Source organism: Heterodontus francisci, chromosome 37 (genome assembly GCF_036365525.1).
Source record: "Heterodontus francisci isolate sHetFra1 chromosome 37, sHetFra1.hap1, whole genome shotgun sequence".
NCBI classification, from domain to species: domain Eukaryota; kingdom Metazoa; phylum Chordata; class Chondrichthyes; order Heterodontiformes; family Heterodontidae; genus Heterodontus; species Heterodontus francisci.
Genome location: NC_090407.1, coordinates 10,836,705 through 10,852,695, shown reverse-complemented (window position 1 = coordinate 10,852,695; position 15,991 = coordinate 10,836,705). Strand labels below are relative to the sequence as shown.

General features: G+C 40.0%; 1 protein-coding gene across 4 annotated transcripts in view; it reads right to left on the bottom strand.

Moving 5' to 3' along the window:
• ptpn11b (protein tyrosine phosphatase non-receptor type 11b) overlaps positions 1 to 15,991 on the bottom strand; it is a 197,853-nt gene that overhangs the window by 113,400 nt on the left and 68,462 nt on the right. For all 4 annotated transcript variants that reach the window (XM_068017060.1, XM_068017061.1, XM_068017063.1 and 1 more), the window contains exon 2: positions 7,877 to 7,999. In XM_068017060.1, coding sequence (XP_067873161.1) covers positions 7,877 to 7,999 — 123 coding nt within the window. The remainder of the gene's footprint in view (positions 1 to 7,876; positions 8,000 to 15,991) is intronic.

The window sequence follows — 15,991 nt, the reverse complement described above, 5'->3', positions numbered from 1 at the left end:
GTTTAAGAAGACTGGGCACCCCACGAAAGGCAAGATCTACCTACAATCAAGGACTCTACAGTGAGCTCAAAGAACCATAACTCCTCCTCAGATATTGCCTCAAACCTTCCCATTTAATTTTTCTTCTGCTCTTTTCTGTCTTTATTTGCATGCATCGCATATGCATTCCAGCATGGGGCGCAGCATGTATCCATAGGCGTTAACCAAATTAGAGTTTAATAAATTTCAACTTTTCTTCTTTAAACCCAAGAAAGCCTGTTTGTGCTGGTTTATTTGCCTTATAGTTGGAAAGCGGTGAACAAGGATTCACCAAGGGGGAGCTAAAAACACTGTTTAAAATTAAACCCTGTTACAGCAAGATCAGGTGAAGACTGAAAGGGAACTCTGGGCCTCTTCCCCAACTGGTAGTAACAGGGACTTACCCGCTGAGGTTCAACTTTCTTTCCACAGCTTTCAATTTTAACCCACAAGCTACAGGGAAAATAGTGAGGCTCTTCTTCAAATTTACAGGTTAGGTACTAATAACATAATTGCAGCCCGAATGTTATTTTAACCAGTGACCTGCATGAGGATGCCATCGTGGCTGTTCTGTCCGGCCAACTTGGTGATAAGTGCATGAGGCCAGAGAGCCCAGAAAAGTAAAGTAATTAAACTTAAAATTTTGTTTTTTCCTTGAGTCAAGTGTTATTCCTGGACCCCACAAGGAAACTGTAGGCATCCCATGCCCCAGGTTCCTTTTCACCCTACCCTGACCACAATGCCTTCATATGCTTCTTCCTAATCACTTACTTGATTGCTGGACACTATTCCTTTCCATACGTACATATGAATTTGGAGCAGGAGTAGGCCCCTCGAGCCTGCTCCGCTATTCAATAAGTTAATGACTGAACTGATTTCTCCACATTACCACCTACCCCCGATAACCTTGCATCCTCTTGCTGATCAAGAATCTATCTATCTCTGCCTTAAAAATATTCAAAGACTCTGCTTCCACTGCCTTTTGAGGAAAAGAGTTCCAAAGACTCACGATCGTCAGGAGAAAAAAAGATTTCTCTTCATCTCGGTCTTAAATGGGCGACCGCTTATTTTTAAAGTGACCTCTGGTTCTAGATTCTCCCACAAAGAGAAACATGCTTTCCACATCCACCCTGTCAAGACCCCTCAGGATCTTATATGTTTCAATCAAGTCGCCTCTTACTTTTCTAAATTCCAGCGGATACAAGCCTAGCCTGTCCGATCTTTCCTCATACTATAGCTCGCCCATTCCAGGTATTAGTCTAGTAAACCTTCTTTGAACTGCTTCCAACGCATTTACATCCTTCCTTAAATAAGGAGACCAATACTGCACACAGTACTCTAGATGTGGTCTCACTAATGCCCGGTATAGCTGAAGCATAACCTCCCTACTTTTGTATTCAATTCCCCTCATGAAATGGCACAGTGGCTAGCACCACAGCCTCACAGCTCCAGCGACTCGGGTTCAATTCTGGGTACTGCCTGTGTGGAGTTTGCAAGTTCTCCCTGTGTCTGCGTGGGTTTCCTCCGGGTGCTCCGGTTTCCTCCCACATGCCAAAGACTTGCAGGTTGATAGGTAAATTGGCCATTAGCAATTGCCCCTAGTATAGGTAGGTGGGAGGGAAAATATAGGGACAGGTGAGGATGTGGTAGGAATATGGAATTAGTGTAGGATTAGTATAAATGGGTGGTTGATGGTCGGCACAGACGGTGGGCCGAAGGGCCTGTTTCAGTGCTGTATCTCTAAAACTAAACTAAAACTAAAAAAAAAACATTCTATTAGCTTTCCTAATTGAGTGCTGTACCTGCATACTAACCTTTTGCGATTCATACACTAGGACACCCAGATCCCTCTGCATCTCAGAGCTTCCCAATCTCTCACCATTTAGATAACATGCTTTTTTTATTTTTCCTGCCAAAATGGACAACTTTGCATTTTCCCACATTATACTCAATCTGCCAGATTTTTGCCCACTCACTTAACCTATCTATATTCCTTTGTAGTCTCCTTGTGTCCTCTTCACAGCCTACTTTCCTACCTATCTTTGTGTCATTAGCAACCATACCTTTGGTCTCTTCATCCAAGTCATTTATATAAAAATTGTAAAAAGTTGAAGCCCCAGCACAGATCCCTGTGGCACACCACTCATTACGTCTTGCCAACCAGAAAATGACCCATTTATACCTACTGTCTGTTTTCTGTTAGCTGGCCAATCTTCTTTCCATGCCGATATATTACCCCCTACACCAAAAGCTTTTATTTTTTGCAATAACCTTTGATGTGGCACCTTAAATCAAATACCTTCTGGAACTCCAAGTACAATATATCCACCGGTTCCCCTTCATCCACAGCACATGCAACTCCCTCAAAAGTACTCCAATAAATTGGTTTAACATGATTTCCCTTTAACAAACAGACTCTGCCTGATTACCTTGAATTTTTCTAAGTGTCCTGCTATAATGGCTTAATAATAGCTTCTAACATTTTCCCCAAGGCAGATGTTAAGCCAGCTGGCCTGTAGTTTCCTGATTTCTCTCCCTCCTTTTCATGGTCCTGTAGTTTTTTTCTCCGGGGAATAGGTGGTGTGTCTTTAAGACTGGAAAAGGTGCCGTACTGCTTTAAGAACCAGCAAGCCTCAGGAGTTAGAGTAAGTGCGTTTTGGTTGCTCTTGGATACAACCACATGGAGACGGAACCAACCAGCTTCAGAGAATACATCTTGGCTACCCAGCAACAACTATTCAGGGACCCAGGACCACATATACAATGTTGCAATTATCTTTTTAACTAGCTTTTTAGTCCCAAATTGTTCTAACAGAGGACATAGACAAACAGCTGGTGTTAGAACCTGAAAGAAGAGCTCTTAGCCATTTAAACTGAAGGAACAGAATTTAGTCTGTTTATTTATTAACTCTCAAAATTCTAAAAAATGTCAAGCCAAAACAGAGATCTCTGATAATTTAAACTGAAGGAAGAGAAAAGTTAGACTGTGACAATCTTTTATCCCACAAAAATTCTAAAGTCAGATTGATTCTATTGAAAGTGTTTGCAAGTTGGTAATTGTTGAAATTCATCACTGGATAAGGAAAGCACCACTTACTGCTGGAATTAGACTACGGACTGTTCTACTGTTGAAGAACGTTTATTCCCCCATCGGACCGCTGTGAGGACTTCAAGCAACATTGGACTGCAAATTTGCAAGGACTTTAATTTTTTCTATTTTAAATGTTGTTTATGTCTTAGTAGTGTTTAAGAATTTAGTTTTTCTAATTAAACAGCTAATTTATTGATTTAAAGACACCTGGTTTTGCTATCCTCATTTGGGGATTAATAGATGGTACAATTTGACTGGGTCTTTCTTTAACTTGGAAAGTTTAAAATTATATGCTAGGCGATCTGTGAAGGGACGGGATTGAATTAACAGTGCGTTTCTCCCACCACAATCAGAATCGTACATTTTGACTGGGGGCTTTGACTAGAGTGGTCTCCAGCAGCATCTCCCTGTCAGCTAAAATTTCCTCTCTTGCCTGCCTGCAAGCTAATGCTTTCTGTCGAGTTTGGCAGGAAACTGACAGGGTACATGAAGGCCCAGAGGAGTTAAAATCTCTTGGGTCTCATGCTGCAAAGGTCAGAACAGTATGCCACCCACCTCAGTCCCGGCCCGCACAACTGCCACCCAGAGTTAAAATCGGAGCTCATGATGTAATTTTCAGTAAGTTTAGAGTGCGAGCAATGAATTCAATTTAAAATTAATAAGTCTCAAGTGAGATTAGAGATTAGAAGGAATGTGTTTTTTTTTAATGCAGTAATGGGAACATGGAGAAGCCAAGCATTTAAATGAATTCTTGAAAAAAGAGCTGGTCTAGGGTTGACGGGTATAGGTGTGCAGATGTATTTACCTTCTATATTTTTGCTCAAGTGCCTTTGAAGATCATGGCGTATTTGCATAGAACTTCAGGAAATTAAATGGGTGAAGCAGAATTTATAAATGGGTGATTGTGCATGATCTGTGGAAGAAGCAGGCTTGATCTGCCGAAGGCTTTTCCTGATCCACCACATCATTTTGTTCACTAGGATCACATTTGTTTGATAAAATATTTTATAAATAGGAGATAAACCAGTACTAGCACAGTTTGCTCAAAATGTTGAGCACTTCTCATGCCTTGGCAGTTAGCTCTTTCAAAAGGTTACCATCGATGAAGAAATCCAATATTGGATCAGCTGCACCAGTTCAGCCTTCTACATACTATGGCAGCAAGTGTTTGACAACAAAGACCTCCAAAAATCACCAGAAGTCTTAGTGTACAGAGCGGTTGTCGTCACCACGCTCCTGTACTGCGGGGAGACCTGGACTGTGCATCAGCGATACATAAGAACGCTGGAGAAATCCCATTAGCAACACCTCTACTGCATCCTCCAAATTTAATGGGAGGACCATCGAATAAACGATAGTGCCCTTCTTGAAGCCAGATTCACAAGCATTAGAGCAAAACTCCTGCAAAATCAACTCCAATAGCTCCAACAGACTGGCCATTGTGTCCACATGGCTAAAATCATCTTCCTCCGACAGGCCCTGTTCTCTCAACTCTAAAATGATCAACATTCTAGGGAGGACAAATAAAATGCTTTAGAAACACCCCAAAGTTTTCGATGCATGGCTGCATTGACCTTAACGACTGGGAACAGCTCATTATCAATCGTTCAGATGGCGACAACTTGTCCAAGCTGCATCATGCTTCTGGTCCCAATGCCTTCATGGTGAGGCACATTGATGGCAAAGAAAAGAAACAGGAAGCAAACTGTGCACTCCAGATCCCACTACCTCGTGGGACGTCCTGCACCATGTGCCCAAAGATCTGCGGGCCGAAAATTGACCTGCTCAGTCACAAGACCACCTATGGCAGAAACACGTGACCCTGAACAGACGTCATCCTCAAATTGAGGGACAGCCAATGCACAATACTGTTTGGCAGTTTAGTTTAAGCCTGTAGTTCAATCCTAATGCTCTGGCCACATTTGGAAAAACCGGTTTCAAATTCTAACTTGACTTTTAACAGCTGTGCATACAAAATTTAAAAAGTTTGAATCAAATAACATGGCTGGGAAGTTACTGTTTACAAGCTGTTCTGCAGCCATTGATTTTATTTTAGTAGAGTTTTTGTTTTACAGGACATTTTGAAAATGAATTAGAAAAGACAAATAAGTAGCACATTTTGATTAGCGGGAAATGTAGAGTAAATATACTTCGATAGGGTTTGCAGTATGCTGGCAGCATACTGCAATAAGAAAAAATTTATAATAAATTTTGCCGTCTGAAATGTATACAGAGCAATTGGAAAGGATGAAAACCAGATGCAATTTCATTGTGTGGCAGGTGCACTGACTATAGCTGCAGGGCAGATAACAATAGTGACAATAGCCCTGAAAAGTATGTTATCTTACTAATGAGTATCACGCACTTCCTAACAAATAGTAGGTAGCAAGCTTATAAACTATCCAGTATATACTATACAGAATAATATGAATCTAACATTCTTTACTTATTTTGTCTTCTGAATAATTTATGATCATGTAAAACACAATTTCAGAAAGGAAGGCTGCAGTTTAGTAGGTGTAATCCCCTATTCTAGATAAACATCAATCCGAAAAGAGGCAGAAAGGTGCATGCCATGAGTGTAAGAACATGCAGATGACTTGAAAACTGGAGCAATAAACTAAACACTAAATTTAAATATTCAAATGCTATGGAGAAAGCATCATGGATCCCTCACCAGAGGCGGATGAAATATTTGACTTTCTGGTGATAGTCATATTTTAGGTCCATATTTTTCTCTCCTCAAAAGATCTTTTCTCATATGCTGCAATGCTTTCAAAAATCAAAGTGCATGGTGGCCAGCCTGATTCCCATACCACCAGCAATATTACTCTCAACCAGCATCCAAGATATTTATATGAGCAACCAAATTTAGTTATTCTATTTGATTTTGCCTCATTCATTTAGGCTGGGTTCATCCACTGTAGGATGTCACCCTCCTCATGCCTTTTTCATTTATCTCTATCCCCTGCTGTTCTTGCCCATGTGGTTCCTAGCTATGATATTATGTCATTGCTCCATCTCCCTCTTTTTCCTGTTCAATGTCATGAAAAAGTGCTTGGCCGTTGCCAAACCTTTTTCCATTCAATACTGTTGAGATCAGAGAATCAACAGAATGGGAACTCCATGGTATTGTTGGTGTTCCATTGCATTTCAATTGCCTTCAAGAATAAGAATTACCTTCAGAAAATAATTTGAGGTTAGCTTAAGCCAGAATGGCCTACTGCATATAATAGATGGTGGCGTAGTGGTATTGTCACTGGACTAGTAACCCAGAGACCCAGGGTATTGCTCTGGGGACATGGGTTCAAATCCCACCACAGCAGAAGGTGGAATTTGAATTCAATTAATAAATCTGGAATTAAAAAGCTGGTCTAATGATGGCCATGCAACAATTGTCGATTGTTGTAAAAACCCATCTGGTTCACTAATGTCCTTCAGGGAAGGAAATCTGCTGTCCTTACCTGATCTGGCCTACATGTGACTCCAGACCCACAGCAATGTGGTTGACTCTTACATGCCCTCTGAAATGGCCAAGCAAGCCACTCACTCAGTTAGGGTAATTACGGATGGGCAATAAATGCTGGCCTAGCCATTGACGCCCATATCCCATGAATGAATTAAAAAAAAAGATATCACTGCGCAAAGCACTCTGCTGGCTCCTACATCTGTCAAAATTATAATGAACATTTGTTCTTTACCAGATTTGACAATTATTGATACTTAATATCTTTTGTCTATATTATTAAATTCTGTGGGGTAATTTTGACCTTGTGCAATAGTGTAAGACAAGTGATAGTGAATCAGTAGCCCATTTTACATCTCTCCTGAGTTTCATTTCCAGTAGGATTGCTGTATTTTCCATGGTCAAACAAACAATCAATCAAGTTCAATCCTGTTGTGACTTAACAGTCACATACACACATGATTGGCACCAAATAAAAATGGAAGCGCCAAAACCCTCGACATAAAATCAGTATGCTCCAAAAATGCCAAGAAAAAAAACATTGTGGAAATAATTACTGCAGCCTAAAAAATGAACCTATTTGGTAATTTCCCCATATAAATTATGAATGCTTTAAAGACACAACCTACAGACGTAGACTTTGGGAAGTTACGGACCTATAAATTCAGCCACACAGCATGAGTTTTTCAACCACTGACTGGCCTAAGCCTCCAAAATGGCAGGCAGGAAGCACACACCCAGTCTACAAGTGTGACACCTGCCAGATTGGCAAAGGGAAAAAAAGTGCCCAAGGGCCATGCCTGAAACAGGAGTTAGGCTCTTTCAATGTGCAAATAAGGTGCCAAACTCCTATGAGGATGCCACTTTATGACTGGTTTTCCCTGAGGCAGCTGGCATCAGACCATAGGAGCACCTCCTACCAAAAAGGTAAGTTTTTCAAATTTAGTTGTCTGAATGTGGAGAAGCAGGAGTGCTCCTATTGACCCCCACATTGAAAGAAAGCCTGCCAGCGCTCCCAACTGCCTGCCCAAACACCCCAGCCGGTCCTCACACTTCACCCCCCTCAACCAATCTTTTTAAATTTTATCTCTCAATTGATAAAACTCCCCACTTGGAATACCTTTCCATATTGAATGGTATACATAAAAACAGATGGAATGCAGCAAACCGTAGGATCCACAATTGAAACATTTAAATGGGGATTCAAATTCTCAATCATTTACCTGGCTACCCCATTTTATATCTGTTCTAATTCGTTCCTTGCAAGCACCATTTCATTTACATAGTCAACTGTTTCTTACCTAACTGATAAAGTGAAGTCTCCAGGGTTACTTTTGCTGGGTCGAGCTAGGAAATTTCCATGAACCCCTCTGGTCAGTAAGAGCTGCTCAGCTTCAATCCCAGTGATATTGGGATGGAACCACCTGTATAAGAGAATAAAACAAAATTTTTAAATAATCAAATCTAAACACACACACAGTCTATTGATAATTAAATCTTATGGAATTATATAATAATTTTGATTAAACCACTTAGAATTGAGCAAAGACAACTCCACATTTCTTGGTAATATTGGATATTGCAACATAAGCATCCTTTTAAATCTGAATTCCACGAATGGTGAAACAGTTTTCTCTCATTGCAAAAGCTTGTATTTATGTTTTCAGAACTTCCTTTTGAAGCACGGTTTAAAATGTAGCACATGTGATACTGGTCAAATTTTTCCTTTCAGGCACTTGTATTTTCTTTTCGGTATTCAGATGTTTACCTTCCTTTACTGCTGCTAGGTTATGCTGCTTCACTTATGATCTGCTCTTATGGCTAAGAGGATGGTGTAGGCGAGATAAGCAATATGACAAAGATAAGCAAACTATGATAAGCAAGGTGACAGAGGTAAATGCAATGTGATAGGTACAGAGAAAATTAGGGTTGACATGAGTTACTGGTTTGGAGTACAGTACCAGGAGTCAAACTGCTATGTACATAATAGAAATTCCTTTCCATGCAATAGTTAAAAAGTAAAATACATAAAAATAATTTATAAAAGAAACATAAAAAAATAATGAACAGGAAAAGACCTACTGGTCCATCAAGCCTTCACCATATAGTTGTGATGTCTTATGCATCATAATACATACATTCCTCACCCACCACGTAATCTCCTGGGAGAAGCAAACAACAGATAAAAACAATCAGGGAGGAAAAAACTGGAAAATTCTTCTCCAACCCAATTAGGCAAATCGAAACTTATCCAAGAGATCGCATTCATCCAGATTTGCATCACAGGATAACTTACATCTTGTGCGTGCTCTCACGTGAAGGAATATAGCAAATCAACATTCATCGCTCTAGCTGGTAACCTGTTCCACAGGTCCACTATTCTCTGGGAATAATTATTAATAGTAATTACTGTTGAAAATTATGTCAGCGGCAATTCATTATTAAAAACGGTCAGGCTACTGATGATTTATTTGGATTTGTAATATTTAAGGTGTCATCTACTGCTGTAATTATTTGCTGTAACAAAAACAAAACAAAAGATACTGACTATGCTGGAAATAAAAACAGAAAATGTTGAAAATGCTCAGAACAGGTAGCATCTGTGGCGAGAGAAGCAGAGTTAACATTTCAAATCAAATGTTAACTCAAACTTAACTCAGTTTCACTCTCGATCAATGCTGCCTGGCCTGCTCAGTGTTTCTAGCATTTTCATTTTTTTTTTACCATTTTAACATATTGTGGCTTATAATAGTTCCGTGTTTACGGCAGAGATAACATTCAGAAATATATGCCCCTGCTACCACAGTATTTTCACAGTTCCTGGCAGCTAAAATGTTGATCATGGGCTGGATAAACAATCTGCATTTTCATGTCCTGCAGTTAATGTTTTAAAAAGAGACATCACATAACAGTTATAACAGTTTTAATAGCACAAGGCTAGTCACTGGTTTAGTCCAAAGGCAATTAGTATGAAATCTGTTGACAATGATATTTCCAGTCAATACATGCATATCATACAGTAACTCAATTTCCAAAATTATTTTTGCAAATGATTTTTCTGTTTGATAAATGCAAAAATTGCTGGTCAGCAATACATAGCCTTAATCACATTTCTCAAGGTTTTGTGGTGTTCCTTACACCACCATTTCTGTTAAAAATAACCTACATTTGAAATGGAATATTTAATTTTATGAGGCCTAAAATAAAAAAAAAGTGGTCTCATGAAAGACATCTGCTATAGTTTGAAAATGTTCTGTATCTTAAGTGTTTTGACCAGATTAGGAGTAAAAGCCAAATATTTAAATCTGCAAAACGCACAAGGCAGCTATATTTCCTCGCGTCAGGTACAGAATGACAGCTAAAATCAACCATCACATCTGCACACTTGCCTTGACAGTTTTTTGTGGCTAACCATATTTTCCATCTAAAACTCATCCAATGTTCCATTCCCCAGAAACAAAATTCACCAATAACCTGCAAACACTTTCGACAGACAGCCAAAATGTTTCCATAATATAAAATTAGGCCACCATGGAAACAGAGATATTGCCACTTTGCAGTTGCTACACCCAGCAAGTTACAATATAATGCTAGAACATTAACAAAACCATATCAGAAGCATCTAAAACCCATGTTAAAAACGAAACCAAGACCTACCATTTTGGTTTCTTGAGTTTTGCTTACTCTTTCAATTATACTGGAATCCAACTGCAGTTTTCATAGTAGGTTGAGAGAATCAGAGAAGAAGTTGCTTATGACCTAACCTAAATCTAACCAGAATTGCCATATTTATAGAGTCAGAGTCATTTACGGCACAGCAGGCCATTCAGCCCATCAAGTCCATCATGAAGTATTAACTTGAGGTAGAAACATATAAATAAAGTTTCTCTTTAGACTTGGTGGGCAAATAAACCATACATTCTTGTACTGAGCTATTAAGGCTAGTATCGAAGAAAAAGAAATGTGCCAAATATTTGCACATGGTTGCAAGTGGATTTCATTGTATTTTAGCTTTCCATTTTCTATGGATCCTTCCATATATCCCAATGACAAGTTCCTATTGTATTTGATAAAGTCATATTTCTTGCTTGCTGTTCTATTCCCCTCTCCAGTGATGCTCACATCATCCTTTGATATAACAGTATTTTTCCAATAAGCAAAACTCACACCAATCAGATCAACCATCTGGTCATCATGATACTGAAATTGTGACAAATGAATCTTTTAATTGAAGACATAAATATTGTAATGATAAATTAATGAAAACTTATGTTATCAAATAATAATTGCTAGTGAAAAAGGAAGAACAAAATTATAGGATAATCAATATCAAGTCATACATCATTATCCAGTCTGTGATTCAATACTAGCAATAATAAGCCAACCTTTTTAAACCTAAATATAAAAAGCAGATTTCAACAATGGTTTAATTAGTGTGGATCTTTATGCAGGAGCAGTGATAAAATATACAAATTATGGTAAAGTATAAAGATTTCCAATATCCGGCTGAAATTTATATTCCCGCCACCAAAATTGGTGGTAGGTGAAAACAATGGCGCCCACCCGTGTGGGCCGCATGTCATGGAGGTACTCAATCCTAAATTCGGCAGCTCATTTTATTGGCCGGGGCGGACCACCCCCACCCTCCGATGACATGGAGGGGGCAGGACCCTGTTTCCTGCAATGGCATCAGCTGCCTGTGCGCAGGCGCTGATGCCATTTTTAAAAAGGGCTTTGAGTCCTACCATTAAATTTAAATATTTAAAGCAAAAGTGAATTTAAAAATTCAATACATTTATTTTGCCCCTCTCCCACTCCCCCAATAACAATTAAAATAATTACTTGCCCTCTCCCCCCCAAGACACTTACCTTGTCCACCTGATCTTCCCTCCACTCCCCCCCAAGTGCATAAATTTTAAAATCCTTTGCACCATCCCCTACACCAATGATGTCACTTTGACCCCATTCCCCACCTCCCCCCGGCAGAGAAACTTACCTCCTTCCCCCCCACCCCCCAACCCAGTGTTCCGCCTCGTTTCCCTAGACAGGGATCCGAAGGAGCGCGAGTGCTGGCCAGCAGCAGGAAGATCACACTGGGCCAAAAGGCGGTGGCGCAAGTATAATTAATTCATTAATTTTAATTTACTTAAATGTTTAACTGGTGGTCCCCGTCGCTGAGCAACGTGGGGGCCACCATGCTGGCAATATCTGCATCGGAGTGCATGATGGCCCTCTCCCGGAGGCACTTTCCGGCCCCCACCCCCCCCCAACCCTTGCCACAAACCGGACATCGGGGGTCTGTAAAATTCAGCCCATTGTGTCAGACACTGGTGAAGAAAAGAAAACTATTACAGCAGAAGATGTACCAAGAGTCTTTTGTTTTTAAATAACCTAGCATCAGAGCCTCTCTTTTCCCATCCTGTACCCAGGGTCTCTTCTACAGCAGCGATTCATTGGTCACTAACTGTTTGAGACTGTTCTTTAACACCAATGGCACCCCAAATCAATGCAGGTCTAGGTTGGGGTAATGCAGTCAGGTAGCCACATAATAATTGGTGCACATGAGCATATACCACAAGAGTGGACAGGAAATGTCAGTTAAAAGGGAAGTAGTATGTGACCCAATGAGACAACCAATAAACAACCAATAGAGAAAATAAAGGTATCTGGAGAAGCCATTTGGCCCAACCAGTCCATGCCAGCAATAATGCTCAACTCAAACATGCTCCCGTCCTTCCTCATCTAACCCGATCAGCATAACCCTCTATTCCCTTCTCCCTCATATTCTTATCTAGCTTCCCCTTAAATGCATTTATACTATTTGCCTCAACTACTCCCTGTGGTAGCAAGTTCCACCACTCTCTGGGTAAAGAAGTTTCTTCTGAATTCCCTATTTGATTTTTTGGTGACTATCTTACATTGATGGCATCTAATTTCCCCTTCCCCACATGTGGGAGCAATCTCAACTATGTCTAATCTATCAAACCTTTCCATACTTTTAAAGACCATTAGGTTGCCTCTCAGCCTTCAAGAGAAAAGAGACCCAGCCTGTTCATCCTTTCCTGATAGGTATAACCTTGTAGTTCTGGTAACATCCTTGTAAATCTTTATTTCTTCCTCTCCAGTGCCTCTATATTCTTTCTATAATATGACTACCAGAACTGCACACAGTACTCCAAGTGTACAAAATGTTAGTGAAATAATACTCATGTGGAACTGATGGTAGAACAGATAACTTAAAATTTTATGATGTCTGATTGGGCTAAGAGTGTACAAATATTTGCTTCTATAATTGATCAATTAATTGATTACATTTATTAAAAGTAGCTTCTAATAAAATGAAATTTATTTTGGTTTCTGCATTTTTTTTTTAAAAACACATTGCCATTGAGCGGTACATTAAATAAGCTTGTAACTTAGCTGTCATTTGGGTCTTTCAGATTTATATGCCTTCATCAAAAACATAAGTACAGATGAGTGAAGTCTTTCAGTTTATTTGATACATTCCTGATAGAAACCAACAATGCCACAACACAGCATACAACCACAAAAGGTCACAGTGATGAACAAAGGCATTTACCCATGTGGAATACTATGGTGCACGGAGTTAAAATTGACTTTATAGCTCAGTTTTGTATGGTATGTTGAAGGTATTTTTATCTATGTCAGAGCTGATTTCCAATGACACTGTTAATGGGTACTCTAGCTCTGGAGCACAGCTGTAATGTTTAACTGCTTTCAGGGCACTGCTCGTGTTCCCTGTGGGCAAGTGATATTATACTTCCTTTGGTCAATTAGAGGCTAATTATTGTTTTTGGAAATTTCTCTACATTGGCATCTACTTGGCCAGATGTCAATTAGGAAAAAAATGCTGTAAATGACTGGATTTCATTTTTTTTGTAACATTGTTCAGTTCTGATTTGGTGGTGTTTTGCATACCATGTGAGAACTGGAGTGTGACAGATGCTTTCAATACTTCTATATAAACAACTTCATAAGCTTAATGAAGCTAAACTGGTTAAAAACACGTTTCAACATTTGTTTCAATTATTTTAACAACGTGGCTACTCCAGTGTGAAATCAGATTAAATAATTTAGCAGTTAACTTATGACATCAAAAATAGTTGTGTGAAAGTGTAGTTATGCTGCTCAAAAGAACACAACCCTTATGATATTCAAAAGTTACAATTCAGATTTGTAGTCTCCAACCATATTTTGCTCAGGAATTTTACAGTACTAGGTCTTTGCATTCCGATTGATAAGCCATCTTTCTGATCAGATCCAAAATGATTCAGATTTGTTTTGCAAAATGAAAACAAAATTACAACCACAATCACAGGTTTGATGGCAATATTTCTTTTTTAAATAACAGCCTTGTTAATCCTTACATTGACTTTAATCTATTTACAGGGATACATTCCAAACATACCGAAGAGAACTACCATTTTCAAGGAAAATGTATCCAACAGCTGAAGGCAGTCTCAGAAATTTCTTTATTAACTCATATCACAGAATAGTACCACACAGAAGCCTCTCACCAGTCTACCCGTCAAAAATGCATCTGCCCAAGACAGTATTGGTAGGAGTAGCTATCTTGTGGAGATGAAAACCCATTTATTCAAGTCCCACTCTCGGGCTTGAGCACAAAAATCAAGGCTGACACTCCAATGTAGTACTGAGGGAGCACTGCACTGTCAGAGGCACAGTCTTTCAGATGCGATGCTAAACCGAGACCCCATCTGACCGCTCGGGTGGATGTAAAAGATCTCATGGCACTATTTCAAAAGGAGAGCAGGGGAGTTATCCCTGGTGTCTTGACCAATATTTATCCCTCAATCACAAGAACAGATTATCTGGTCATTATCACATTGCTGTGCGCAAATTGGCTGCACGTTTCCTACACTACAACAGTGACTACACTTCACAAGTACTTCATTGGCTGGAAAGCACTTTGAGATGTCCAGTGGTCACAAAAAGCACTATATAAATGCAAGTTTTTTTTCCCTTTACACTAAAGATACCGTCAATTGTGTTCCATAGTACTACCAACATGCTTAATGGAATAGATTCAGAACAGATCTAGCAGCTCAAAACTGGGCAACCATGAAGTTCTGTGGGCCATCAGCACCAGAATTGTATTCTACCACAATCTGTAACCTCAGCCTGGCATACCCCTCTCTCTACCATCATCAGGCCTGGGGACCCCCAACTATGATTCAAAGAGTGTAGAAAAGCATGTCAGGAGCAGCATCAGAAATGCCTAAAAATGAGGTGCCAACCCGATGAAGCTATAATAAAGGATTACATGAATGCTAAACAGTGGAAGCAGCACGCTATGGACAGAAGTAAGTGATCCCACGACCAATGGATAAGATCAAAACTCTGCAGTCCCATCACATGCAGTCATGAATGGTGGTGGACAATTAGACAACTAACAGGAGGAGGTGGCTCCACAAATATCCCCATCTTCAGTGCGTAAGTCAAGAAGAAGCACTTAGAAACATCCTCAGCCAGAAGTGCTGGGTGGATAATCATCTCAGCCTCCTCAAAAAGGTCCCCACCGGATAGAAGCCAGCCTTCAGCCAATTTGATTCACTCCACACGATTTCAAGGAACAGCACAACACATTGATTATAGCAAAGGCCATGGGCCCTGACAACATCCTAGCTGCATTGCTGAAGAAATGTGCTGCAGAACTAGCTGTTCAGTATAGCTACAATTATGGCATGTACTCACCAAAAGTGGAAAATTACCAAAGTATGTCTTGTTTAGAAAAAAAAAGGGCAAATTCAATCCAGCCAATTTCCACCCCATCAGTTGACTCTCACCCAAAGTGATGGAAGGTATCATCGACGGTCCTAACAAGTGGCATTTACTCACCAGTAACTTGCTCACAGATGGACAGTTTGCTTTTCACCAGGACTGCTCAGCTCCAGACCTCATTACAGTCTTGATCCAAGCATGGACAAAAGAATTCCAGAGGTGAGGTGAGAGTGACTGCTCTTGAAATCAAGGCAGCATTAGTCCAACTGTAGCATCATGGAACCCTAGTAAAATTGAAGTCAATAGCAATCAAGGAGAAAACTCTCCACTGACTGGATTCATACCTAGTACAAAAGAAAGATGGTTGTGATTGTTGGAGGCCAATCATCTTAGCCCCAGGACATAGCTGCAGAAATTCTTTATACAGTGTTCTAGGCCCAACCATCTCTAGCTACTTTATTAATGACCTTGTGAGCCGGACATCTTCCAGTCTGCGCTCGATGCTTTCCAGCAACTTCCAGTCATGGATGAGTTAGATAAGAACCCTCATCACTCGAGCTCGAAAAGGCCATATTCTGCCTAGCAAACAGAAGGGCACCAGGCAAGGACAGAATCCCAGCCGAACTGCTCAAGCATGGAAAGTCCCATCTACT